This window comes from Bos taurus, chromosome 13 (genome assembly GCF_002263795.3).
Source record: "Bos taurus isolate L1 Dominette 01449 registration number 42190680 breed Hereford chromosome 13, ARS-UCD2.0, whole genome shotgun sequence".
Classification (NCBI taxonomy): Eukaryota; Metazoa; Chordata; class Mammalia; order Artiodactyla; family Bovidae; genus Bos; species Bos taurus.
This window is the reverse complement of record NC_037340.1, coordinates 61,445,306-61,472,034: the sequence shown is the minus strand read 5'-3', so window position 1 is coordinate 61,472,034 and position 26,729 is coordinate 61,445,306. Positions and strand designations below refer to the sequence as shown.

Genomic DNA, 26,729 nt, shown 5'->3' with positions numbered 1-26,729 from the left:
CCGCCCCCAAGCTAGGCCCCGCCTCTCGCGTCCGCTTTTGCGCGAGCTTTGGAGCCTGCGAGCCTCCGTTCTTCTTTTAACTGCGCATGCGTGCCGGAAGCCCTGTGAGAGCGGCGCGTGCGCGGACGGAGCTGCAGTGCTGCAGAGCCGGAGGTGAGCTCGGTAGGATAGCGGCGTAGCGGAGTCGTGACTGGCAGGCATCATGCTGTCGCCCGAGGCGGAACGGGTGCTGCGGTACCTGGTGGAGGTGGAGGAGCTCGCCGAGGAGGTGCTGGCGGACAAACGGCAGGTAGGAGGCCTGTCCGCGGGGTTGGGGCTCGGGTTTTGCGGTTGGGCCTGCGAGCTCCTGGAGCAGCGCCCAGGGTCCGGAATCCGGCTCCAGCTTGGGCTCGCTGTGAATTGACCTAGTCTTGTGGGCCAAGGGCTGTGACGACAGACCGGGCGGTTGTGAGGTCATGTTGGCCAAATGTCGAATGAGTGGCACAGCGCCGCCCTTGACTCCTGTATTTGGCACATATTAAGCCCTTCTGTGCCAGGCCTTTCCTCTCTTGCCATTCTTCCTCTGCCCTTTGCCCAGCTTTCCGGATCCCGACCCATTACCTCTTTGGGCCTTTGGTTTACCTGAACCGCTTTTTGAAAATGCAGTTTCTGGGCCCTCACACCGACCTGGGCTGCACCGCTCCAGTCCAGGCCAGAAGAGGAACAGGAAAGAAGTCCAGGTGGTCTAGTAATCGCGTAGGAGTCGGGACGTGGGAGAAGTGTGGGGCCCAGGCCACCGGAGGGCCGTGGAGACCTGCACAGGGAGTTTAAGGGAGCTTGTGGTGGGAAGAGAGTGTGATATAATGGATTGAGGCTTTGAAAGATCCCTCTGCCTGCTCTGTAGAGCACAGACTATAAGGGGGCAAGGGGTAAATGAGGGGCCAGTAAGGGATGGGTTTGGGCCTAGGTGGTGGTGATGGGTCATCTCAATTTGGAGATGGCCTCCATGATGCTGAAGTATAGGGGTGAGGGAGTAGGAGGGATCAAGAATGATTCAGACTCCTCATCTCCAGTTAGAATGATTGGATGCTTGGTCAGTTGGGTATTAAGGGAGAGCCTAGTAAACACTGCATCAAGGTGTGCTGGCTGACAAATAGCAGTTAAAGTTGAATGAGTAGTTACTGTGTATCAAGTACTGTGCCGACTTAGTTCCTAGGTTAATAACCTAGGTGATGGGTCCTCTTCCTGTCCCTGTTTTTCAGAGAGGTGAAGTCACACAGCTCGTAGCAAGCTGCAGGATTCAAACCTGGGTGTTCCGCCCCAGAGCCTCCACTGCCCGGCAGTAGTACTGCACTGCCACCTCACTTTCTTAGTAGCCGTTTTGCTGTGACCACCGTCTCAGTGCCAATACCCGTGCCTTTCTGATATAATATTGTCGTTTTTCTCAGGATACTCGGTCAGAATCAGCTGGAGGAGCTTGTTCAGGAAGTGGTTTCCACTCCCCTGGTGATTCTGAAATGCCTTGAAGCTTGAGAACTGGTGCTCCCGTGGATGATAATAAAAACTTACCCATGTAGTCATTAGACATTTCCCCAGCACCTCCTCTGGGGGGGGAAGACACCTGGATGAAGCATTGTCTTTAAGGAGCTGGAAGCTGAGTAGGGGAAGAAGTACCTTCACACATCTGTCCACTTAGGCAGGACATTAGAATTAACCGAGGAACGATGCCTTGTCGTCTTTGTTAGGTTTTAACATCCCTGGTCTGTTGGGAGTACAGACCCGGGTAGGAGGTAACTGAGTTCCCTCCTGCCCCTGTGCTTTTCAGATTGTGGACCTGGATACCAAAAGGAATCGGAACCGGGAGGGCCTGAGGGCCCTGCAGAAGGATCTCAGCCTCACTGGTAAGCCTAGCTTCATTGCTGCAGCCCAGAGGCCTGTTCAGTTTACCTTCTAACGCCTTTGACTTATTCCTGTTAGAGACCAGGCAGGAGGCCACAGGTGTGTGGCACAGCCCTGGAGATGGGAGAGACAGTATTGCAGGTCTGACGTAGACTGTGGCTCAGGGTTTCAGTTTCTTACCTCGGTTACAGGTTGTTAGCTGCTAGCTTATCAGTTGACACTGGGAAAGTGCTGGGGGTGTAAAAACAGTGAAGTTCCTGCCCTTGTGCTCTACAGGTAAGTCAACAGCATAAATACAGAACTGAAAATTGTAAGAAAGCCGAAGAAGGAAGTGAACACAGGGTTGATCTTGGGTAATGGGATGGCAGCTCTTTAGGTGAGGCTAAGTGGTAGCGATAGAGGAAGCAATAGGGGAGGGGCATGTGATCATGCTGGAGAGATGGGCAGAGGCCAGGCCATGATGAAGGGCCTCAGGAACCAAGCACTTAAAGTGCACTGGAAAGCCTGAAACCTTCCAGTTTCTTGTCTCACCAGAGTAAAATTCCAGAGTCCTACAGGACTCTGTGTTAACTGATTTCCTTGAACTCTTCCCGCCTTGTCTCCTCTGCCCTCACGCTCGCTCATCAGCTGCACCCTCACTGCTCTCCTTGCTGTTCTGACACACCGGCACATTACTGATCCTTGCTGTTCCTGGTTCCTCTGCCTGGCTCGCTCTTTCCCTAGCTGTGTGTCTGCAGGGCTTACACTCCTCATTTTCTTCAGGTCTCTGCCGGAATGGCACATAATCTGTAAGACCTTCCCAGACTGCCTGGTATAAATGACAAGCTCCTCCTTTTGGAATTCCCCATCTCTCTTTCCCTGCTTTAGTTTTCTCTAAGATACCTTTCAGGGTCTGATGAATCATATCTGTATTGTCTTGACGTTGTTGTATAGTCTCTCTTCTCCACTCTAACATAAGCTAGGAAGGCAGGAATTTCGTCCTGTTTTGCTGTGTTTTCAGCATCTAAAGCAATGCCTGACATCAAAATATTTGTTGAAGGAATGACTGTTTGCCATTTCAGAAGACGTGATGGTTTGCTTTGGGAACATGTTTATCAGGATGCCTCACCCTGAGACAAAGGAAATGATTGAGAAAGGTAAGCCTCCTGGGCAGGGGTCAGGAACAGCACCACCCCCCATGCCACACCCTCTCCACCCCCACCCCGGCTTCTGGCAGCTTGATGCGAGGTGGCTGGTGGCTGTGTGCATTTTAATCTTTGCTGTGCCACTGAGTTGTTTCTTCATCTCTGAAGGGGGATACGTCTACATAGCACAGTTGTTGTAAAAGTTGAGATAAAATAATATATGTACCTAGCTATGGGGTCGCACAGTCGGACACGACTGAAGTGATGCAGCAGCAGCAGCATAGTGCGTGTTTGTCATTGAGGAATGAGTTGGACTGCAAATAACAGAACTCTAGCAGTTAGTAGGACTTAAGGAAATACAGTTCTGTTCATCTCATGTACGAAGTTGTCCAGAGATGGGCAGTCCAGGACTGGCACAGCTGCTCAGCAGAGTCGATGTATTCTCTTGGTTGTTGTGTCATGATTGCAGGCCTCGTGTCTGAGAGCCAGGCTAGAGGAGAGGCAGGAGGGTTTTCTCCATATATGGCCTTGCTCTCTAGTTTGGAAATAAGACCGTCCTCCTCAGGGACTTCTGCTGATACCTCATTGGTCAGATCTAAGGCACGTGCTCATATTTTCACATCCCCGGAGTAGCATCAGGGTTGAAGATGGAGGTTTGAGGAGCATGAAGCTCTTGAGTTTGCCACACTAGGGTACACAACAGATCTCACAACCATGATCCTAGAGGCTCTTTGGAGAAAAGTCATGAAAGCAAAAGGTCAGGCTGCAGATGGGTCCTTGGCTGGGATAAGGGCAGGTTACACGTTTTCTCTTCCTCACCCCTGAAAACATGTGGGCCAAGAGAACCAGCAGCACGGTTGCCACTGCCGCTGAAAACAGGGTAACTCTATCCCTGCTGAAACTGAAATTCTGTCAAAGGAAAGTAGATCAGCTTGGAGGAGAAACTTCTGTTGAAAAACATCCACTAGAGACTTCCTTGGTGGTCCAGTGGTTGAGAGTCCACATTCCAGTGCAGGGGACTCGGGTTGGGTCCCTGGTGGGGACCTAAGGTCCCACATGCCAAAGGACAGCTAAGCTTATGCATTGTAGCTAAGACCCAACACAGTTAAATAAATAAACATTTAAAAAAAAAAAGAAGAAGAAAACATACACTAAAATCATGGTTATAAAATTGAATTGTCATTGTACTTGCAGAGGGACTGGAGGCTGCTTAGAGTAAGCTTCCAGAGGGCCTTGCCTGCCTGGGTTGAGGGTCAGGTCCCCAGCTCTCTTGGCCCATGAGTGTGGTCTTGTCACTGACCTAGAAGGGTTCCAGGGCAGCATCTCTTTCTCAGGGATGGACACAGGCTAAACAAAGATCATGCAAGATGGTGGTTACTCATTTACAACGAGAACCCGAGCGACTGCCCAGGTCAGAATGCTTAGCTGGTCAGGGCTTATCACCATCAGAAAGAATGAAGGTCTGTAGGAAAGGCAAAAATGTCACTCATGAGTGGGTGAAAACAGCAGATGGAGTTGGTTGGGTGTCATCAGTTGGTTGCACTTCTCACGATGCATCTGCCTTTGGGCACAGTCCATTCTGTAAGACAGCCTTCTCTTCCCTGCCATGAATTGGTTAAGTGTGAGCATGAGACAGAATGTTGACTGTTCAGGTCACAATCCTGTTGTTGTGAAAACTCCTCACCTGGATGGATGTGGGTTTGTAAACTTCGTCAACCACCTATTTTCCATCCATCTTCGAATAGGCTGTGTCTTTTTATTCTTAAATCTGAATTTTCCATAATTTCATTGTGAGAGGGTGACCTAAAGTCCTGGTATTGCCTTCCCCATCCACTGCCCAGGGTACTTTGCATAATGAAAACAGGCTGATAAACTGCAAGTTGGGAAACTAGTGTGCTCAGCCCTGTTCTGGGCTCACTCAGTGGTCGGGGTAGGCCATGTCCCTTCTTTAGCCTTTAGTTTCTTCCTCAACTGGTCTCCCAAGTCCCATTTTCACCCCCGCATGCTCAGACCCCTGCCTTCAGTGGGGCTGGGCAGAGGCTGGTATCCTTGGGTGTCTGTAGTGTAACCTCATCTTGTTTGCTTGTCTCATTTTTCCAGATCAGGAACATCTGGATAAAGAAATAGAAAGACTCCGGAAACAACTTAAAGTGAAGGTCAATCGCCTCTTTGAGGCCCAAGGTATTGGCCTGGGGACTAAGCGTGGGGCTGGAAACCAGGAGGGGAGACAGTATGAGCTCAGACTTGGCAGGCTGGGGTGGGCAGCTGGTGAGTGGGAAGTGGGCAGGGTTGTCTTGAGCTGACCAGAGATGGAATGGACAGGAAGTTGGTGGGATCTTATTCCTGTTACAAGTTCTTTTCAGGCACAAGAATGGCATGGAGTGTCTCACATTTTATGCCAGGGTGTGACTGTGGGGGCCAAGATACCTCTGACTAAGGGTCAGAAAGCCTCAGTCAGGTGGTCCAGGTTAGAGCTGAATTTCTAGGTAAACCTAACCACTCCAAATTGGTCAGTCTGGCACAAATTAGGAGGGTTCTGCACAGCCGTCATGACTCTGCAGGTTCTTGGTAACTCAGGAACAGGTGTTGATGTTCCTCGTTCTGTGCTTTGCAGAATTTGAGGCCCTTCTCTGTCAGATATCAAGGCCAAGTTTTTGGCAGCATGAATGCAGTGTAAGCTGCATTGCCAGGCTAGACTCCAGGGCCAGTAGGTTGGACAACGGGAGCCCTGACTCACTGATGAATTCTTCCCCTAGGCAAACCGGAGCTGAAGGGCTTTAACCTGACTCCCCTCAACCAGGATGAGCTTAAAGCTCTCAAGGTCATCTTGAAAGGATGAAACCTAAGAACCCAGGTGGGGGACCTAAGACCAGTATCCTCCCCTGGGTCATGGAGGACCCAGAACTCTCCAGCCTTGAAACCTGCAAGGACAGGATCTACCCTGCAAGGGGACAGGTGTGAGAAATGCAGCCATAGCCATGTACGAAGCTTCTTTGTCTGTAGCACTTGGCTACTTTTTGACAGCAGGAGGGAACCCTCAACCTACACCAGTATCTGCCGGCCTGACCACTGGGGCTGGATGGACACAAGGCCCATTGACAGGCCCTGGTAGCCACCAGGAGGTGGGTGGGGGCAGCGCCAATGGGGGTGCGAGAAGGACTGCAGCAGGCACTTCTCAACAATGGCCTGCTGTTGGAATGGGCCCTGGAGGGAGAAGAGTGGGAGCCTCATTCCAGCATTCCTCTCAGAAAGAGAGAGACGTATTTTCAAGCAGTGTGTGTAGCAGAATTGGAATAAAGCAGGAGGCTTACAGGAGGCTCCTGTGCTGGATGAAGGACAGAATGTTAGTGCTCTGTGGTTCAGCACAGGCAGACACATAGTCCCCCGTGCTGCCACTGGGGCCCATTTTCCTGCTCACCCCCAGGATGGAGTCCAGAGCGGGTGCTGCTTGTCATCCCACCTCGGCTGCTCTGGAGTCAGGAAGGCCTTGCAGAGCCCTGCGCCAGCAATGGATGAGGGCCATCCTGCTGTGTTGTGCTTAGGCGGGACGCGACTCCACGGGCTCTGAAAGCAGAACCCGGGCAGCGCTGCTTAGAGCTCCCGTCTGCCTTCAGGGTCTGCGACCCTAATGTGAATGTGCCGGGAGGGATGTCTTCGGTGTGCCTCAAGGGCTCAATACATGTTACCTAAATGAACGAATAGTAGCTTCTAGTCTTTACCTCACTTGTCCTTAATGGAAGGTATGCCACTCCCTTTGGAGTACTGTCTATGAAGGGGCAGTGGTTCCTCCTTGAAATGACGTCAGGGCAGGGTGGAGAGGGCACTCCATTTGGTTCTGGCTGATAGTTAAATGCGGGGACACAGGCTGCCATGGCCAGATCTTGTGCTTTCTTCGAAAACCTAGAAATTTAGATTTTTTAAGTTGAATCCTTTGCTTTTTAAATACTGCTGATTAATTCAGAAAATTGTAAAAAGCTTGAATATTGGCCAAACAAAACACTTTATATAAGCCACATTTGGCCCAAACCTCTGGTTTTGCATCCTTTTGAGTTTTTTTTTTTAGTAGAAATTGCTGGGGTTTCTCCAAGGTGGCCCTAGGAAGTAGGGAGGTGGAATCGGAAACTAAATGTCCAGAGTAGATGAAAGGATGTGATAACTCCAAATAGTGGACTATTACACAGCTGTAATCAAGAATAAGGAAGCTGAAAACTGATCTGGAACAAGCTTCAAGATACATCAAAGTGAGAAGCAAAGACAGGTGTCTAATAAGCTCATAATTTGTGTGCAGACAGTTATGTGGTTCCCTCAGAATAGAAACTACATGGTTGGGTGCAAGGGAAGGACATGTTGCTGTTGTATTTTTTAAAATAAAAATGTAAGAAAATGGGGAGTTATGGCATTCACTGGTAGATACTGTCTGGATGACTGCTTGGCTCAAAGTTCTCTCTGAATGTTGACCCTGCCTATCTGGCCAGGTGGATGCTAGGCCAAAGAAGAGCCAATCAGATTCTTTCTCCTGGAGACGTGGACCCCATTCCTAGCGTTGTCTGGGCTTTACCCAGTCACAGGGATGAGGGAAGCCCCCACATTCTGGAGCAGGAGCCCCAGAATGGCCTGGCTTCTGGCCTTCCCAAGGCTAGCTGACCTACTTAGATTTGCCAGTATTTTTCTTTGAAAAGCCCTTCCCTTCCCCCTGCAGTCAGATTCTGCTGTTTTCAGTTAAAAGAACTGTCCTGAAGCAGGCGGAGTGATAGAGGAGCTGCCTGGGGTCCCTTGAAAGGTTGTCCTGAAGCAGTTAGCCACCAGCCCACTCTTGGTTCAACTCCTCTTCAACCAAGAGGCGTTGGAATGTGGAAAATGCAGACATTCTTACATGTGCCCAACTCCCCAAGCCATCTCTGCCTGACAGCCCAGGGCTTTCTAATCTAAAAAGCTCAGCTCCCAACCTCAAATAGGAAGGCCCAGAGAGGCACCTAGGTCATCTAGCTGACTTAATAAGTGCACCTTCATGGAGACTCACTAAGCAGCTCTGCCTGCCTGATCCTTGCCTTCTCTACTTGAGAAATGGGGATGCTCTGGCCCACTGGTTTTCAGATGATCAGGGAGCTCCATGGGTCCCCTGACATGCAGTCAGGGTATTGTAAGAAGGGCAGGATGTATTTAAGGCTCAGCCCTTACTCGGACCCCCAGTAAACACACAATCTTAACAACTGCTTGCTTTGCGAACACAATTTAAGAACTGAGCCCTTGCTCTTGGAGGAGCCTATCAACACATCCCCTGAGAGACATCAAAGGGTCAAAACCAGGAAGATGTGGTTGCGGCAACAGCATTCCCTGAGCCAAACCTGGAGCCCAAAGACTCTCCAAATAAGGGCTGTAATGCTTTATTAGATGTGATCTCCCTCAGGTATAACTTGCTGCATTTCTCCTCTTCACCAAGCTAACCAATCCATCAAGGTTAAAATCTATCCAGTCCCAGAGATTGGTTCTCTTCTGGTGCAAAGATATCCAGGGTAGGGTGGGGTGCTGGGCCAAAGCAGCTGCCAGGCCGGAAGGGAGGGCGACTGAGTGCTCTGAGTGCTGCTGTGCTGAAAAACGGGGAGCAGAGAGAGGGCCGTTGTGGTACCAGTGGTTCTCCATGCTGGGGGTTAGTTGGGCGTTTTCTTCTGGCCTTGAAGGGAGCGGAACAGCTGCCTCAGCTGTTCCTTCCGATCATTGACGCAGCCTGGAAGGGAAGTGGAGAGTTGACTGGGATGGGCTGTCCTTGGTCGAGGGGTCTTAGGGGAGTAGAAGGGGCCGGTGCTCCTACTACCTGCAGAAGGAGGGGCCAGCAGAAGCCGGGCAACCACAGATGGTTTCCCAGGTGGAGCTAGTGGTAAAGAACCCACCTGCCAATGCAGGAGATAGAAGACACGTGGGTTCAGTCCCTGGGTCAGGAAATCCCCTGGAGGAGGGGAAGGCAACCCACTCCAGTATTCGTGCCTGAAGAATCCCATGGACAGAGGAGCCTGGTGTATCATAGTCCATAAGGGTTGCAGAGTTGGGCATGACTGATGCGACCTAGCACGTATCCCCTCTCAACCGCCATGGCCTTTAGACAGGTCACTTAACTCTTTGAGCATCAGTTTTCTTATCTGTACATCAGGATACCTGCTTTATGGGGTAAATGCAAGGATCAGGTAGTATTCACTGGGGGCCTACCCCAAATCAGGGGCTACTTCAGGTGAGGATGTAGATTTGACTTGAGCTTTCACAGGCATAATGTATGCAAGAGAAGAGGAGGCTTGGAGAGGTGAAGTAGTTTGCTCCAAATCGCACAATTAGTAGCAGGACTGAGGCTTGAACCCAGGCTGCCTAGCTCCGGAGGCCAAGCTCTTAACCACTCCCCATATTGCCCTGCCTTCTGGCTTTGCTCCGTGAAAATGCACTTAAAGCTGGCACAGGGCCTGGTACCTAAATCTCGTGTGTCAGGCACATTCAGCTAAGAGGTGGATGGCCCCAGAGGTGGCTCCTACTCTTGTGGGAGGGTGTCCCAGGCAGTTCAGGCTGACTTCACATCCTCTCCTAGTGCATTCACAGTGTTTCCTTTCTTTTGTGCTCAGAGCTGATCCTTGAGGCAACTCCATGGTCATTTAATCTTGTGCCAGGTGCACTAATGGCACCTCACAAACAGTGGTTGAATGACTGAATCCCCCTGGGCACAACTACTGACCTGGAGGTGTCTGCCATGTTTCTCAGCTCCCCAGAGCCCCACCCCTGCCTCCTAGGCACTCAACAGCAATCAAGGCTTCCCTGAGCTGCAAGTCCACTAAATGCCAATCCCAGGGGTTTTCCAAAGTGAGTTCCGTGGAGCCTTAGCCTTAACTAAGGTTCATAATTCATTCATAATTCACAAACCTTCGTGTCCAATTCAAATCTCTTGGAGTTCTAGGCTCATCTCTGGGTTATCTGTTGATCTTTTCACCAGATTGCCAACACATCCCTAATTCATTTCATCAATACTCTTCCCACCCCCGGCCAGCTCCTCTTATATTCAAAATCACCCACCCAGATACTCAACTGGAGAACCACTGTTCTGAGTCTTTGCTGCTTAAATATGGTGCAGGAACCATTGGCACTGATATCTGAGGTGGATTGTTAGCAAAGGTGGCTGTGACAATCCTCTTAGTCCTCTATGGACCTATCTGCAAAGTAACTGCCTCTCCTCCCATCAAGAGATGGAGTCTATTTCCTTGACCCCTGAATCTGTCCTTGACCCCTGAATCTGGGCTGGACAGGCTTTGGCTAACGGACTGTGGCAGAATGACACGTGGAATTTCTGAGCCTAGGCCTCAAGAGGCTTCACTGTCTTCTCTCGCCTTCTTGGAACCCTGAGACTACTGTGTGAACGAGTGGCCACCTGGAAGAAAAGGCAGCTGACAGCCCGTCTTGACCACCGCACATGTGAATGAAGCTATCCTAGGCCACCATGTCTCAGCACATCTGCTAAGTGCCTGCCCCTGTGAGAGACCCCAAGCCACACCTAAAGAATCATAAGCAAGTAAGACAGTCGTTGCAAGCTGCAAAGCTTCAAGAGAATTTGTTACACAACAATAGTTAACTATTAGGGGGCTTTTAGGTGTGCAGACTCTTAGCCCTCTTCTTCCAGACCTACTGAGTCAGAACAGCATTTTAACAAGATTTCCAGGTGATTGTACAGCTTGAAAGCATTGTATAGCCATCCTCCAACAACGCCATGTGGCAGGCCCTAGGGGTCTGCCGTGGGAGAAGCATTCACAAACCGCCTCTCCTCTGCCTTCCTCAAAGCAAACTGCTTAGAACTTGACTTCCCGGGCCTCCTTGCAGCGGAGGCGCCATGTGACCCAGCTCTAGCGGGTGAGATGTCAGCAGAGTTACCTGCTTTCCTTTGGGAACAGTCAAAGCTTGAAGGAAAGCCTTTGGCCCTTGGGCCTGCCTGGGATAAGGACACAGTGTCTGGAGTTGGAGCAGCCATGAGGCAACAAGCATGAGCATCAGGGCTAACAGGCTGAGTGTGGTAAAGAAAGATCTGGGTCCTTGGTGGCACTGTGCATCTGTCACTTATGGCCTCCCCAATGACTTCTGGTGACTCAAGACAAATCAGTTCCTCTCTGGGTAACTATTAGTTTGTTAGTTGTTTGCAGCCAAACCCAATCCTAAATCATACCAAACCCTAAAAGATACTCAAAACTTTTCATCAAAAAAGAAGGAAGAAAAATGCCACAAACAAAAAGGAAAATGACAAACTCATTTTGTTTGAATGGAAATATTCAAACAAAAGGAAAATATTTACAGTAAGTTTGACAGAGGGAAAATATCCTCAATATATTAATATCCAAGGCCTTTACAAATTTAGAAAAATGGAAGCCCACTGGGGGGGAAATAAGTATGGACAGCTCACAAAAGAACAACTGCAAATTTTAACTCTGAAGCCTCACACATAATCAATGGAATGCACAGAAAACAAGTAAATATTTTTACCTATGAAGTTGGCAAAGGTTTTTTTGTTGCTGCTGCTGCTGTCATTTTAAATTCAGAGCTTGCAAATTTGTGTAATCTTTCTAAGAAAGCAATTTGACTGTAATAAGTCCATTTTTTTAACCCAGTAGTTCTATTCCTAGGAATCTGTCCTAAAAAAAATAGCCAGTTTCAGTTGAACTTTATTTGAGAGGATGTCCTCACAGCATTATTTATAAAAGTGAAAAACTGGAGTCATGCCAAATGCTCAATTATGTGAAATTGGTTTCATAAATTTGGGGATGTTTTGCAGCTGTATGGTGATTTTGTTTCTAATTTTGCCAAGGGACAAGTGCTAGCAGCCTAGCTTTCGGGTTTTGAAGTTGGACAGATTGGGTTCAAGGCCTCTCTCACCACTTATGACCAAGACCGTTGGCGCGTGATCTAACATCTGGAGACCCTTTCCACGTCTGTAAAATAATCAAGGCTGCCTAAAAGTGAAATGAGATAATGCATGTAAAGTAGTCTGGACCTGGCCATAGTGTGTTTCCAAAAGAGAGTGAGTGAAGGTTGCTCAGTCCTGTCTGCCTTTAGTCCATGGAGTCTTCAGGCAAGGATACTGGAGTGGGTAGCCTTTCCCTCCTCCAGGGGATCTTCCCAACCCAGGGATCGAACCCAGGTCTCCCACATTGCAGGTGGATTTTTTACCAGCTGAGCCACCAAGTAAGCCCAAAATAGAGGCTCTTACTAATGTTATTGAATGAGCTGGAAAATGCTATGTGGAAAAGTTAGACTCAAAGCTTCAGCCCAATGCCAATTTTGTAGAAAAAAATATGAATATATGCATTTTTATAAAATTGGAAGGAAATACACCAGATTGTTAAAGATGGTTATGTTTGGATGATTTTTTTCATTTCTTTCTTTAGTTTTCAAATATTCTACAATGAGTGTGAATAATTTTTATAGTCAGGGAAATTTTTCACTTTTTAAAAGCCAAGTTTAAGGTCAAGCCCTGAAGTCCTTAATTTCTTTTAGCAACATATCGTGTTTTTTGTTTATGTGCCACCTAAGCTTTTTGAAATCTGCCTCATAACAGATTAATAATATCCTTCACCACATGCCGTGCAGTATTCTAGGCATATATTGAGATAGAAACTATTGAATCTCTGTTTTACAGATGAGGAACAGGTTAAGTCCCTTGCTCAAGGTCACACAGCTGGTAAATTTTAGACCAAATTAAAACATTCTGGGCTTCCCTGGTGGTTCAGATGGTAAAGAATCCACCTGCAATGTGGGAGACCTAGGTTCAATCCCTGGGTTGGGAAGATCCCCTGGAGGAGGGCATGGCAACCCACTCCAGTATTCTTGCCTGGAGAAGCCCCATGGACAGAGGAGCCTGGCAGGCTACAGTTCATGGGATCACAAAGGGTTGGACATCACTGAGTGACTAAGCACAGCACAGCACATTAAGTCAATAAAAGTGTACACAGAGAAAAATACCAAACAATAGAAATCTAGTAAAACATTCTAACCTCCATGAAAAGTTGCCTCTCAGACTACTTGCCACCTCCCATGTACCCACTCCCCATCTAGCCCCACATACCGAGATGTGTGTTGGTCACAAAGTTCCCCATCCCCGATAGGTCAGGACCGCCCTCTTCTCTGCTGACAGGGCCATCGTTCCACATGAGGTCAAAGCCTCCTACTCGCTTCTCCCTTCCTGTGAGCCTGGACAAGCAGGAGGTACAAAGGGTTAGTGAAGGTTCACCTGGTGGGGCCCTCAGGCCAGGGCCCTGCACGCTCCCAGCACCCTACTGGTGCCCACCCTGTCCGAGTACCTTTTGTCCATCCAAAGTGGGGGATAACCTGAGGGGGTCATCCCCCATTTGTCCCCAGGCTTCCACACTTGGCCCCAGTAACGTGCTTTCTGGTTTAAAGTCTGCTGTCCTTCCCAGATCAGACTCCACGAAGGCGGGGACTAGGACTGCCGTGTCCTTTATCTACCGTTCCCCAGTGTTTAGCACCAGGCCTGGCACACAGGAGGGCCTCAAGTGTTTGCTGAAGGAATAAGTGATGGTGGATGAGGGTGGTGGACACCTGAGGTTCTGCCTGCTCAGCATCCATTTCACTTCTTTTAGCCTTTGGGTACCTGGGGTTTCCTTTTTGAAAACCAGCCTCACTCTCTCACTCTCATGGTTCAAGTGGGGCTGACCCCAACCCCTGGGAGAGGGCACAAGACCTAGGCTTGGTCAATCAGAGTCCCAGTAATTGATTCAGGGATGGGCATGTGACTCAATCCCACCAGGGAGCAATGAGAGTCAGCCCTCAAAATTTTGCTGGAATAACTGGGGAGAAACTAACAGAGAGGAAAGAGGTGAGAAAGAGGAAAGTGAGAACAGACAAACCAGCCAACACTGTCTGAGCCATTCCTGAAGTCAAACCCTGGATCTTCCTATTATATATACATCATTATATCAATAAATAGCCTCTTACTGAGTACTTACTGTGAGTTAGACATGTTAAAATAAATTACCTTTGTAAATTAATCTAACAACCCTGAGAGTTAGATATGAAATCTCCCACTTTACAGATGAGGACACTGAGGTTCAGAGAGAAGTGACTGGGTCAGGGTCCCACAGTCAGGAAAGGTTGAGGAAATTCTGCGGGACTGAATCTCAGAAAGCTGTAGTTGGCCCTGCTCTGCTGGGTCAGGGCCGAATCCTTGGGCCAGGACCTGATCCTGTGTGAACATCACAGTTTCCCCACCTGTGGAACAGTGGGGCGGGGGAGGGTGGAGGGGCCAGAGACATCTCTGAGGTCCTCTCAAGTTCCAGGGTTCCAAGTTCTCTCTCCTCAGCGGGAGCCCTGATGGGGAGGTACAGGGGTGTATGAGCGAGGCTGCCCTCTCTCACCTGGCCTCCATGTCCACAATGTGCAGGGTGTCTTCCAGGAGGCAGGTCTTGAGCTCATAGTCCTCCTGGCTGCTGGCTGTCAGTGATGGGGACGCATTGACCTCCAGGAGCCACCTGGGGAGGGAAGGGAATGGAAAACCTTAAGGTTGCCTGGTCCCTGGAATTTCACGAGAGACTAGATGAGGTGCCTGGGCCCCACCCTCAATTCAACCGGCGCTGCTGTCTCTACGTTTCCATCTGAAGAAAGGTTTCAGGGACTAAAACTTTTGAAAACAACTGTCACACTTGAAACCCCCACAGGGTCCAGGTGGTGACTTAAATGAAGCAAGCTGGTGAGGGTAAGAACAATTTTGTGCCCTGTGCTTATTACTCCTTTGGCTTCTTTCAGAAGAGCTGGAGTATGAGAGAAACTTTCCTAGTGAACATTTGTCTATAAATGGTAACCAGGGGACTTCCCTCGTGGTCCAGTGGTTAAGAATCCACCTTCTAATGCAAGGGGTGTGGGTTCAATCCCTAGTGGGGGAATTAAGATCCCACATGCATTCTTAACACCTTTTTTCAAACACTGATATTTGGACTTCAAATTTTGGAACTAGGTATTTTTGTCTAGTACTAAAAGTTTAAAAATGTGTATTATCTGTAAAAACTTGATGTTGAAAAATATGTTAAAGCGTTACTGGCCAATTAAAAAAACAAGATCCCACATGCATGGGGGCAACTAGCCCGTATGCTGCAATGAAGTGCAGTTGCAGCCAAATATATCAATAAAAGTATTAAATAAAAGATGGTTTTTAAAAGATGGTAACCAGCCTGCCAAGTCAGGGGGGTGGGGAGTGGCAGGGAGGGGTAGGCCTGTGGTGGGCTGGGAAGAGCGTTCTACCTCTGAAGGGGTGGCTGTGGCAGCTCAAGCAGAGTGTTGCCCTGTGAGCATATGAACCCAGAATTCTAAGACCCTCTGACTCTTCCAAAACATCCCGATGTTTGTGCAAACATCTTCCAGTTATGGGAAATGGTCAATGAAAATCAACCCAATGAAATAAAAACATTCTAAAGGTCAAACTCAAAGTGTCTGCAGGCCAAAAGCAGCCCAAGGGCTTCCAGCCTGTGACCTCTGGTTTTCTGCAGCTCTGTTAGTTGACAGACAGGAATCTGGGGCACAGAGGGCGGAGGGCTCACCCAGCAGGTCAGTGAGAGACTGGGGCCCCCTTTTCCTATCTACTGCCTCCTTCTAAGCTCATTTCCCCCATCAGTGTCCACGTTAATGCCTGTAGCACAGCTTGCATCCCAGAGGGCAAAGGAGAGAGACCTGCTGGGGCCTGGCCCTGGTTTCTCTTGAACTTGGGCCTGACTTAGGTCTTGCTCTAGGACTCCTGCTCCTGGCTCAGAAAGGCCCCCAAGAGCGATACAGTGACCCTGGGGAGGGGGCTGGGTCCAGGACCCATAGTGCTGGTGGAGGCTACTCAGTCCAGGAACGTGGACTCTGGGCCCAGCTCAGCCCTGGACTTACTGCATGACCTCAAGCTGCCTGGACAACCCCACTGGGCTTCTGTGCCCTGTTGTATCACCCAAGGGCCATCAGTGTGTTCCCTGACAGCTCAGGTGTGTTCAACCTCCTCGTGAGCACTGCAGGAAGGCACAAAATTCTGGGAACTGACATGGTAACAATACTCCCTTGCCCAGCCCTTTGCATCCTCAAAGCACCAGGATTCACAGAGGGGAAGTTTCTTGCCTAATGGGAGGGGAGGGTTGCTGACTCAGCAGATGCTTGGGAAAGGCCAGTGTCGGGCATGGGGCTCATTTCTTCCTCATAACATTCCTCTCTGCACAGTGACCATTTTACAGCCAGGCAAGTCAAGGCTCAGAGAAGGGAAGCATGCCCAGCCAGGAAGTTGCAGAGCTGAGCTTCAAGCCAGGCAGTTTGGGTGCAGAGGGTATAAAACATCCCCCCTCCCCCGCAACCCCCGCGCTCTCCGGGCCACCAGCCCATCCACTTACGGCTTGAGGTCCTGGTCTATGAGGATGTCATAGCCGTACAGCTCAAAGCAGTGCTTGTCGCTGATGATCACCTTCTGCACGCTCTGCAGGCTTCTGATGAAGATGTTGTCCATGTCGCTGAAAAGCGTCTCTACTGCCTCGGGCCCGTGCTTGGACGCCAGGTACTGCCGGAAGCGCTGCAGCATCCACTTGCAGCCCTGGGCCCCCCCACCAGGTTGAGAGAGGAAACTTTAATCAGCCCAGACCTGGCCAACCAGGACGGCCATTCGCCATCAGCACAGACCCTAGTCTTGGACAAGGGGAGCCCAGCCCTGAGTCCTGTGATGAGCAGAACCCTTACAGGGCAGAGAATCTGCACTCCCAAGGAGGTGTGGCCTACCCAGAGCCTGGGCCTCTCTTTCTAGAGCACCACCTGCTATCCGCCACCCCAGAAGTCTCTGCCCAAATGCCCTGCACCGGCCTCTTCCCTGGGCCTGCCCTTTGAGGACAGATTGCACTGACCATGTGGGTACTCCAAGACCCAGGGAGTCACCCACAGCTTGCTGTTTTGGGTGTGTGCGTGTTTGCAGGAGGCCCCCACAGGGTGGTGGAGAGCTGGGGACCAGTTCTTTCTGTACTCTTCTGTTCTGGCTCTTAACTCTGAGAAGTCTGAGTATGCTAAATATGAACCTGGTCTTCTGGAAGGTTATTAGGTAGGTAGCTAGTAGATAGATAGATAATATCTGTCCAGGTAGGACGACACAACACATATTGTTAAAGGGCGTACTGGTTTGATTTGTAACTCTTAAACATTTAAACACGTGATCTGTGGGCCTCCATGTATACGCTTACCCTGGGCCCTGAAAACAGGCAGTGACCTGACCTCTCTGGAGAACTCTCCTGGGCTCTCCCTCCTCACCACCCCAGCCCAGTCCCTGAGGCCATATCCGAGGGCAGGAGCCCAGCTTCCTCACCTTCTTTGGGTGGTAGTCGGGAGACGTCTTTTGCACAGCGACATTGGTGAGGTGAACGTCTGCAGAGGTCAGTGGTCAAGGGCCAGTGTGGATAAGAAGGGTAGCCCCCAGGGACCAAACGGAGACCCTTGCTTGGGAATCTCTGAGGAAAGGCTACCAAACAGCCCAGAGCTCAGGTGTGTGGGTTTTGGAGTCAGATGGACTCGGGTCCAAATCATGCCTGCATCTATCTTTACTGGCTGTGGGCTCCTGAGCAAGTCACTTAACCTCTCTGAGCCTGTTTCCCCCCTTATTAAATGCCCGTGCCTAGTAGTATGTTGATCTCCCGGGGTTATCTGAAAGATCAGATAAGATGCTGTGTAGAAGTACCTCTTACAGTGCCTGGCATGGCTGATATTATTAGATTAGTTAGGATTGTCCCACTCTAGAGAACCCTTTCTAACAAGTAGAGACATCAAATACAGAACAGCCTTCTCAGGACGTTCTGAGCTCTCTGTCACTAGAGAGGCTCAGACTGGGTGGCTATTTTGTAGGAATATTGGAGAAATGACCCAGCATTGGGATGGGGTCAAGATGGCCACCTTTGAAGTCCCAAACCTGAGAGTCTGCCTTTTGGTATCATCACCATCACCGGTATCCTCACCACCGGTAACATCAGCAACATTTCAAAGCTTATAGAGCATGTTCACACACATCATCTCTTTTCCCCACATCTCTCCCATCTCACAGAAAGGCTCAGGGAGACAGCCACTTGGCATACCCCACCCTCCCCTACATAGCTAAGTAGGATGGAACCCAAAACCTCACGAAGAGGCAAACATAACTTTCTCCTGGACTTGGTAAAACAGGCGGAGTCCTAGGACCAGGACCCTTTGCTGCAGTGCTTGCACCTGGACAAACATCTCCTCCTCAAGCAAAAATACAAAGAAACTATAAGGGACTAAAAAGAGCTGCCTGCATGTGCAACTGGGGAAAATTTTGGACAACAAGATACAAAGAGACCAAAGAGCCCTATTTCCACTTCTGAAGGGCGGGGAGCAAAAGCAGGAAGTCAGGAGCAAAAGCAGAGCACTGCACACAGCACCACCAAAGGGGTGGGCAAACCACCTAAGCCAAACTTCCAGCTTGACCCTGGACACACCCCTATCCTCAGCCCATAGAAATAACCCACTCCTCACACCTCGGTGAGCCCAGCTAGCAAGGGAACCTGTTATTTGTTCTTGTTCCCCTCTGCTGCTGCAGGGACCCCAATAAAACCTTCCTGTATTTCTTGCCTCTGATCAATTTCTATTGATTGAGGTGGCCGAGAACCCTGGCCGGAAACATTGGACCGTTCACAGATGGGGAGGTAAGAGCCTCTAGGTCACTGATCCAAGTCTGACTCCCCTAACACTTATGTTTCTCCGTGTCTGTGGCACATCCAGCAGGATTGCAGCCTCTCCAGAGGAAGTGGGTATCCTCCCTAGCACCATTTTCCTAGAATGTCTTCTTTAAAACTCTTCAAAGACTTTTTGGTCACACTTGTCTGAGAGTTCTTCTGCCTTAATTTCAAGAGAATAAGCACATAATAAACCACTAAATAAGAAGAGAACCCTTACGTTTTTGGTCTATTGATTTTCGAAAAGGGAGCCAAGGCAATTAAGTGAGGGCAAGCATCATCTTGGGTTTCCCTAGTAGCTCAGTTGGTAAAGAATCCTCCTGCATTGCAGAAGACCCCGGTTCGATTCCTGGGTTGGGAAGATCCCCTGGAGAAGGGATAGGCTACCCACTCCAGTATCCTTGGGCTTCCCTTGTGGCTCAGCTGGTAAAGAATCTGCCTGCAAGGTGGGAGACCTGGATTTGATCCCTGGGTTGGGATGATCCCCTGGAGAAGGAAAAGGCTACCCACTTCAGTATTCTGGCGTGGAAGATTCCAGGGACTGTATAGTCCAAGGGGTTGCAAAGAGTCGGACACGACTGAGCAACTTTCACTTCACTTCACTTCAACCATCATCTTTCCAACAAATGGGGTGAGGATGCCTGGATATCAGTGTGTGAAAGAATGAAGTTACCATATCACAGGCAAAAATTAACTCCAAACAGACCACAGACCTAAATATAAGAGCCAAAATTATAAAATTCTTAGAATAAAATTCAAGAATAAGTCACTGTGACTTTGGGTTAGGCAGAGCTTCTTAGATGGGACAGCAAAAACACAGATGACAAAAAGTAGATAAATTGGACTTTATCAAAATTAGAAAATTTTATGTTTCAAAGGACACTATAAAGAAAATGAAGAGGAAGTGCACAGAGGACTTTTAGGGTAGTAAAAATACTCTGTATGATACAATAATGATGGACACACACCATTATACGTTTGTCCAAACCCACAGAACGTACAACTTTAATATAAACTATGGACATGGGGTCATCAATTGTAGCAAATGTAGCACTCCGGTGAGTGGTGTTGATAATGGGGGAGGCTGTGCACATGTCGGGGCAGGAGGTCTATGGGGAATCTCTACCTTCCTCTCAATTTTGCTGTGAAACCTAAAACTGCTCTAAAAAAATAGTCCTTAAAAGACAAATGACAACCCACAGAATGGGATAAAATATTTGTAAATCATGTATCTGATAAGGAAGCAGTATTGGAAATACATCTAGAAACTTACAGCTCAACAATAACAGGGACAATCCAATGAGAAACTGCGCAAAACTGAGTAGAAATTTCTGCAAAGATTTGCAAATGGCCTCATGAATAACATGAGAAGCTCATGAATAACATTATTAGTCATCAAAGAAATGCACATCAAAACCACTTCACATCCACTAAGGTGGTTATAATTTAAAAGGACAGATAATAACAAGTGTTGGCGAGGATGTGGAGCAATTGGAACCCTCCTACCATGTTGGTGGGAATGTAAAATTGTGCAATACTTTGGAAAATAGTCTAATAGTTGTTCAAAAGGTTAAATACAGAATTACCATGCGACTAGCAACTCAACACCTAGTGTATACCCAAGAGAAATAAAAACATATGTCCAAACAAAAACTTGAGCAGAAATGTTCACAGAAGTATTATTAATAGCCAAAATGTGGAGACAAAAAAGACGAAAAAAACTACTGATACATGGTACAACATGATGAACCTTGAAAACATTAGGCTTTAATACAAGAGGTTAAGAGGACTTCCATTGAGGTCCAGCAGTTAGGACTCTGTGCTTCCACTGCCTGGGGCTCGGTTCGATCCCTAGTCAAGGAAGTAAGATCTCACAAGTCATGCAACACAGCCAAAAAAAAAAAAGTAAGATACAAAAGGCCACATATTTTATGAATCTGTTTACATGAAATGTCTGGAAAAGACAAATGCGTAGAGACGAAAGTGGTTGCATAGGGCTGGGAAAGGGGGTTGTAGGGAAGTGGGAAATGACAGATAATTAGTACTGGGTTTTTTTGGAGTGAGTGAAAGTCACTCAGTCGTGTCCAACTCTTTGGGATCCATGGACTATACAGTCCATGGAATTCTCCAGGACAGAATAATGAAGTGGGTAGACGATTCTCCAGGGGATCGTCCCAACCCAGGGATTGAACCCAGGCCTCCCGCATTGCAGGCAGATTCTTTACCAGCTGAACCACAAGGGAAGCCCAAGAATACTGGAGTGGGTAGCCTATCCCTTCTCTAAGGGATCTTTCCAACCCAGGAATCAAACCAGGGTCTCCTTCATTGCAGGCAGATTCTTTATCAGCTGAGCTATCAGGGAAGCCCTAGAAAAGCTGATTTGGGGGACGGTGAAGCTGTTCAAAGAGGAGAGTGAAAAGGTTGGCTTAAAGCTCAACATTCAGAAAACAAAGATCATGGTATCTGGTCCCATCACTTCATGGGAAATAGATGGGGAAACAATGGAAACAGTGTCATACTTTATTTTTGGGGGCTCCGATATCACTGTAGATGGTGACTGCAGCCATGAAATTAAAAGACACTTACTCCTTGGAAGGAAAGTAATGACCAACCTAGATAGCATATTGAAAAGCAGAGACATTACTTTGCCAACAAAGGTCCGCCTAGCCAAGGCTATGGTTTTTCCCGTGGTCATGTATGGATGTGAAAGTTGGACTGTGAAGAAAGCTGAGCGCCGAAGAATTGATGCTTTTGAACTGTGGTGTTGAAGACTCTTGAGAGTCCCTTGGACTGCAAGGAGATCCAACCAGTCCATTCTAGAGGAGATCAGCCCTGGGTGTTCTTTGGAAGGAATGATGCTAAAGCTGAAACTCCAGTACTTTGGCCACCTCATGCGAAGAGTTGACTCATTGGAAAAGACTTGATGCTGGGAGGGATTGGGGGCAGGAGGAAAAGGGGACTACAGAGGATGAGATGGATGGATGGCATCACTGACTCGATGGATGTGAGTTTGAGTGAACTCTGGGAGTTGGTGATGGACAGGGAGGCCTGGAATGCTGCAATTCATGAGGTCGCAAAGAGTCGGACACGACTGAGCGGCTGAACTGAACTGAACTGAAGCTGTTGCTAAAACTGTTGGTGGTGATGCTCGTGTGAAGATGCTAAGAAGTACTGAGTTGTATGATTTAACCGGGTGAACTGTGTGGTATGTGAACATACTGCAGTAAGTTATTATTTAAAAAATGGAAAAAGAGGATGTTCAGGCAAAGAGAGTTACTGGTTTTAAGGGGGGGAAATTGCTCCCTTTTGTTGGAAGAAGTGCTCACATTTCTCGGCATACTGCTCCTACCCTCAGGAAGGAGAAATCAGGGACTTTCCTAGTTTCTCGGAGCAGAGGCTACAGGAGGAGTGTGGGTCAGCTGATTTCCCAGCCTCCTCTCTCCGCGATGGACCTGAAACCAGGTTCTAATGAACCAACGAGCTAAATGGTGAACAGCAAGCAAACAACTGAAGCAATCCATAAAGAAGCAGAGCTGAGTGAGTAGCTGTGAAATCTTTCAAGGGGAAAATCTTTTCTTAGCTTAGAAACAACAGTAGAAATCACAGAGGAAGTCAGTGAATATAGTCAACTATGTGAAAAGGAAATCAGTCAGACTGAAAAGCCAAAAATGACAAGCAAACACGACTAGAGAAAAGATTTGTAACAAAGATGACAGGCTAATGTTTTTCTGTGTGAAAATCACACATAAATTGTTAACAATAAAATTTTACAACTCTCATAGATAAATAGATAAAGGATGTTAAAACAAACAAAAAAAAATAAAACTGGTAAAAGGCCATCTGGGAAAGTGCACAAAGTTTCTAGTAGTAAACGATACACAATTTTAAAGGAATGTAAATGGAGGGAAATGCAAATTGGAAGAGATGCAAATTCTAAGGCAAAAATCTGCTTCCCCAGCAAATGAGTTACATTTTTTTTAAAACCTTTTTATTTGGAAAAACTCAAAACCCACAGAATACTCACAAGAATGGTATAATGATGCCCATATACGCTTCACTTAGATGTGACAATTGTTTAGGAAACGTGTTTTGTAATCAGTTTTATTGTCCCCAGTGCTGGGGAGCTGGGGCTAAATGGGCCCTGTCAATGGGAGGGTAAAAATGTGGGGAAATCTGGAAAACAATTTGGCTGATTCCCTTGACCCAATAGTTACACCTCTGTGAGGCCATATAAAGGAAAAAATTTTAATATAGTAAAAGATTTATGAAAAAAATGTTTTTTTACAGCATTGTCTGTCATTATAGGAAAAAACTGCTGCTGCTGCTGCTGCTGCTAAGTCACTTCAGTCGTGTCCGACTCTGTGCAACCCCATGGATGGCAGCCCACCAGGAGGCTCCCCCGTCCCTGGGACTCTCCAGGCAAGAACACTAGAGTGGGTTGCCATTTCCTTCTCCAATGCATGAAAGTGAAAAGTGAAAGTGAAGTCACTCGGTTGTGTCCAACTTAGCGACCCCATGGACTGCAGCCTACCAGGCTCCTCTGTCCATGGGATTTTCCAGGCAAGAGTACTGGAGTGGGTTGCCATTGCCTTCTCTGAGAAAAAACTGACTACTTCCCAAATGTCTGCAGCAAGTACAATAGGATTAGTAAACCAGTGAGTTTACTCAGTGGAATACTTGGTAACTAATAAAAAATGTCTATAAGAAAAATATTTAATGTTCAATGAAAAAAAAGGTTATACTTATTTACTGGGATTGTTGCAGGAAGGGGGACCCCTCCCAGGGCCTGAAACTGAGCTCTTGTCTAACACTCAGAAATGAATCGTCCGAGGAGACACGTGCTGACAACGCAAGAGATTTTATTGGGAAAGGGCACCGGGGCAGAGAACAGTAGGGTAAGGGAACCCAGGAGAACTGCTCTGCCACATGGCTCCCAGTCTCAGGTTTTATGGTGATGGGTTGTCTTTAGCCAATCATTCTGACTCAGAGTCCTTCCTGGTGGTGAACACCTTGTTCAGCTAAGAGGGATGCCAGTGAGGATTCGGGGAGGTGGTTGGATATGTGGGGTCTCCTTTTGACCTTTCCTGAACTCTTCCGGTTGGGGGTGGCTTATAAGTTCTGTATTCCTTACCAGGACCTCCTGTCATAAAATGCAGATGGTTACTATAGTGCCTAGCCAGGGTGGGTGGTTTCAGTCAGTGTGCTTCCCCTAACAGGATCACTCATATATAAAAGGGTAGGCAACAACAAAAATTTCAGAGGAAATTCATCAGAAAGGTTATTTCTAGTGTGACTAGAAAAGGTTTCTCTTCCTCCCTCCTCCTTTTTGTACATTTCTCCTGGATTTTCCGATTTGTCTTCAAAGAGCTATACTTTTATTATGAAGGCTATATCCTTTAAATGTTTTATTATCTTTATTATTAAAGTAATGCATATGGGTTGCAAGAATAGTTCATAATATAGAGAAATGTTAAAGTTAAAAATAAATGTTTCTTGACCTGAATCCCAGGGACGGGGGAGCCTGGTGGGCTGCTGTCTATGGGGTCACACAGAGTCGGACACCACTGAAGTGACTTAGCAGCAGCAGCAGCAGCAGACCTGATTTTAATCTTCTAAATTTTTTAAAGTTAATAGATTCGTGAACCTCCTTTCATATTTTCTTCTAAACGGAAATGTAAAAGCAAAAGATGGGATTGTAAACACAGCCCGATTCTACACGCACATGTGGTTTCCACCTCACATTCTACCACAGACACCTTTTTTTTCCCCTGGCCGCACTGCATGGCTTGTGGGATGCTTGTGGGATATTAGTTCCCCTACCAGGGATCAAACTCTGGTCATCAGCAGTGAAAGCACTAAGTCTTAAACACTGGACCACTAGGGAATTCCTGTAGTTACCTTTCCATAACATTTCAATCACCTCACTGTATTCAACAGCTACACAGGATCACGGAAATGCTTTATCATTCATTTCACCATCCCTCTATGGTGGATTAAGCTGTTTCTGCTTGTTTACTATTAGTGTTGAGGTGAATATTTTTTCATTTTGAGTATGTGTATCTGATTTATGTATTTGAATAATTGTAAGTTATATATATATATAATATGTATATTTATTTAAAGTCAGCTAAATAATTTTATATATTAATATTATTATTTTGCAATCCAAAGTTGCTTTATTATTTTAAAAGTTGGTGTGTAATATCTGAAGCAAATAAGGCAAAATATTAATAACTGCTAAATCTGGATGGTAGATGCATAGATTTCTGTTACAGCCTTTCCTGCAGTTTTCTATATAATTTAAATATTTCAATATTTAAAAATTAAAAGCAATTAAACAAAGGGATGAAAATTATGTGTATTCACTCACAGTGAAAACAGCAAAGCCTTGTTAAACAGAAACTAGCCGTGGAGAGTCCTCAATTTAATAAGGCTCTATGGTGCCTAGAGGCAAACAAACATTTTAAAATGAGGGCAGGAGGACCAATAATGTGTACTGAGTAGTCACTCTGGGTTAGGCACTGTCTAAATGCTTTACATGTATCGTTTAACTTTATTTACTTTTAGGTTTTTTCCTTGGCCACATGGCATATGCGATCTTAGTTCCCTGGAATCAAACCCGCGCCCTCCACAGTGGAAGCATGGAGTCTTGACCACTGGACTACCCAGGGAAGTCCCTCATCTAACCTTAATAAGAAATGAGGTGGCAAAAAATGAAACTAAAATAAATTCAATGAGTTACCTATGACAAATTCTTGTTAGAATCACAAAATAAGATATACTGGAAATGCTAACGTTGGCTAAACAGAAGGAAACAAATTGTAGAAAATACTCAGGAAGGCCTAAGCCCTTCTGACATTCAGGGAATGCAAATGTATTACCTTGGACAGACACTTAATTGAATGATGAGATTAAGGCAGAGCGATGTGAATTGGCTAAAAGCATTAGCTGGATTGCCCAAGCCAGAAGCTTGGCAGCATCACTTGCTACTTCCACCTCTCCCATATGAAGGTAACCTAGTCCTGCTGGTTTATCTCCTAAATATTTATTTCTAGATCATTTACCCCTTTTCCTCTGATGCTCATGTCTAAAAGTCTTAAAAACAACGTTTGCTCTTTTTATTTTGACCAGATAATAGACTCACATAGTTCAAAAGTCAAAAGTATAAAAATGTATATAAGGAATATCTCCTTCCCCTAACCCCAACCCTGTCCCCTCCCATTCATTTCTCCTCCAAGTCAAATTCTGTTTCTAGTTTCTTGTCTATCCTTCCAGAGATGTCTATGCACAGATAAATGTATATACAGAGACATACGTTTTAACATGAATGCAAGCGTCCTTTCCACAGAGTTCTACACTTAGTTTTTTTCCAATGAACAATACATCTTGGAGATTATTTCATCAATACATAAGTCACCTCCCCTGGTTCCTTTTTACCAGCTGGATAGTATTCTGTTGTATAAATGAACCATTCATTCGGTTATTTCCCATTATTATTTTTTTCCCTCATAACAAGGCTATGCAGTGGATAATGTTTAAACCTCTCTTTTCCTATCCTATATTGTGAGTGTACCTGGAGGATAAATTCCCAGAAAGGAATTGCTGTGTCTGTGCATTTGTTTTTTGATAGAAATTTGCCAGATTGCCGCCTAAGCAGTTGTACAGTTGACACTTCACCAGCAATGTATATACTCCCCTAGCCTTGCCAATACAGCATGTTATCAAAATTTTCGTATCTGCCAATTTGGTAGAAAAGGCACTGTATTCGAGTGAATGAGTGAGTCAGTGACTAGGCACATAAAGGGATGTGAACATTTTCCAAAGGGGCTCAACAAGTCCAATCCTATGAATCAAATCAATGTGAAATGACGATCAAGCAAGGATGCTTGGGGTGAGTTGCTATGAGCATAGCAGGACTGTTTCCCTCAGGTCACTGGGGGATCTCCCACCCCCTCAAGACTGTAAGTTCCCTGAGGGAAGGGACCAGGGCTGTTTTTTTCACTGCTGTATCTCC

General features: G+C 47.0%; 2 protein-coding genes across 7 annotated transcripts in view; one reads left to right on the top strand and one right to left on the bottom strand.

The window, feature by feature from the left end:
• The first annotated feature begins 106 nt into the window (after positions 1-106).
• On the top strand, positions 107-26,314 carry PDRG1 (p53 and DNA damage regulated 1). 4 transcript variants are annotated; one of them, XR_009496797.1, is made up of 6 exons: positions 107-289; positions 1,805-1,880; positions 2,940-3,014; positions 5,103-5,183; positions 16,474-16,545; positions 23,021-26,314. XR_009496797.1 is itself a non-coding variant. In XM_005214889.4 (5 exons), the coding sequence occupies exons 1-5, from the start codon at positions 203-205 to the stop codon at positions 16,479-16,481; spliced, it is 327 nt and encodes a 108-aa protein (XP_005214946.1). In that variant the 5' UTR covers positions 107-202; the 3' UTR covers positions 16,482-16,546.
• Positions 8,371-26,729, bottom strand: part of TTLL9 (tubulin tyrosine ligase like 9) — a 50,536-nt gene continuing 32,177 nt past the window's right edge. For all 3 annotated transcript variants that reach the window (NM_001035378.2, XM_059892642.1, XM_025000664.2), the window contains 5 exon segments: positions 8,371-8,727; positions 13,081-13,205; positions 14,390-14,503; positions 16,385-16,581; positions 17,338-17,396. In NM_001035378.2, coding sequence (NP_001030455.1) covers positions 8,651-8,727; positions 13,081-13,205; positions 14,390-14,503; positions 16,385-16,581; positions 17,338-17,396 — 572 coding nt within the window. In that variant the 3' untranslated portion in view covers positions 8,371-8,650.

Bases quoted from the DNA above. Each gene is read 5' to 3' on its own strand.
- PDRG1 (XM_005214889.4), top strand. From the start codon at position 203: ATGCTGTCGCCCGAGGCGGAACGGGTGCTGCGGTACCTGGTGGAGGTG. The intron at 1,881-2,939 runs GTAAGCCTAGCT...TTGCCATTTCAG, and splicing joins GAAGGATCTCAGCCTCACTG to AAGACGTGATGGTTTGCTTT. The intron at 3,015-5,102 runs GTAAGCCTCCTG...TCATTTTTCCAG, and splicing joins AAAGGAAATGATTGAGAAAG to ATCAGGAACATCTGGATAAA.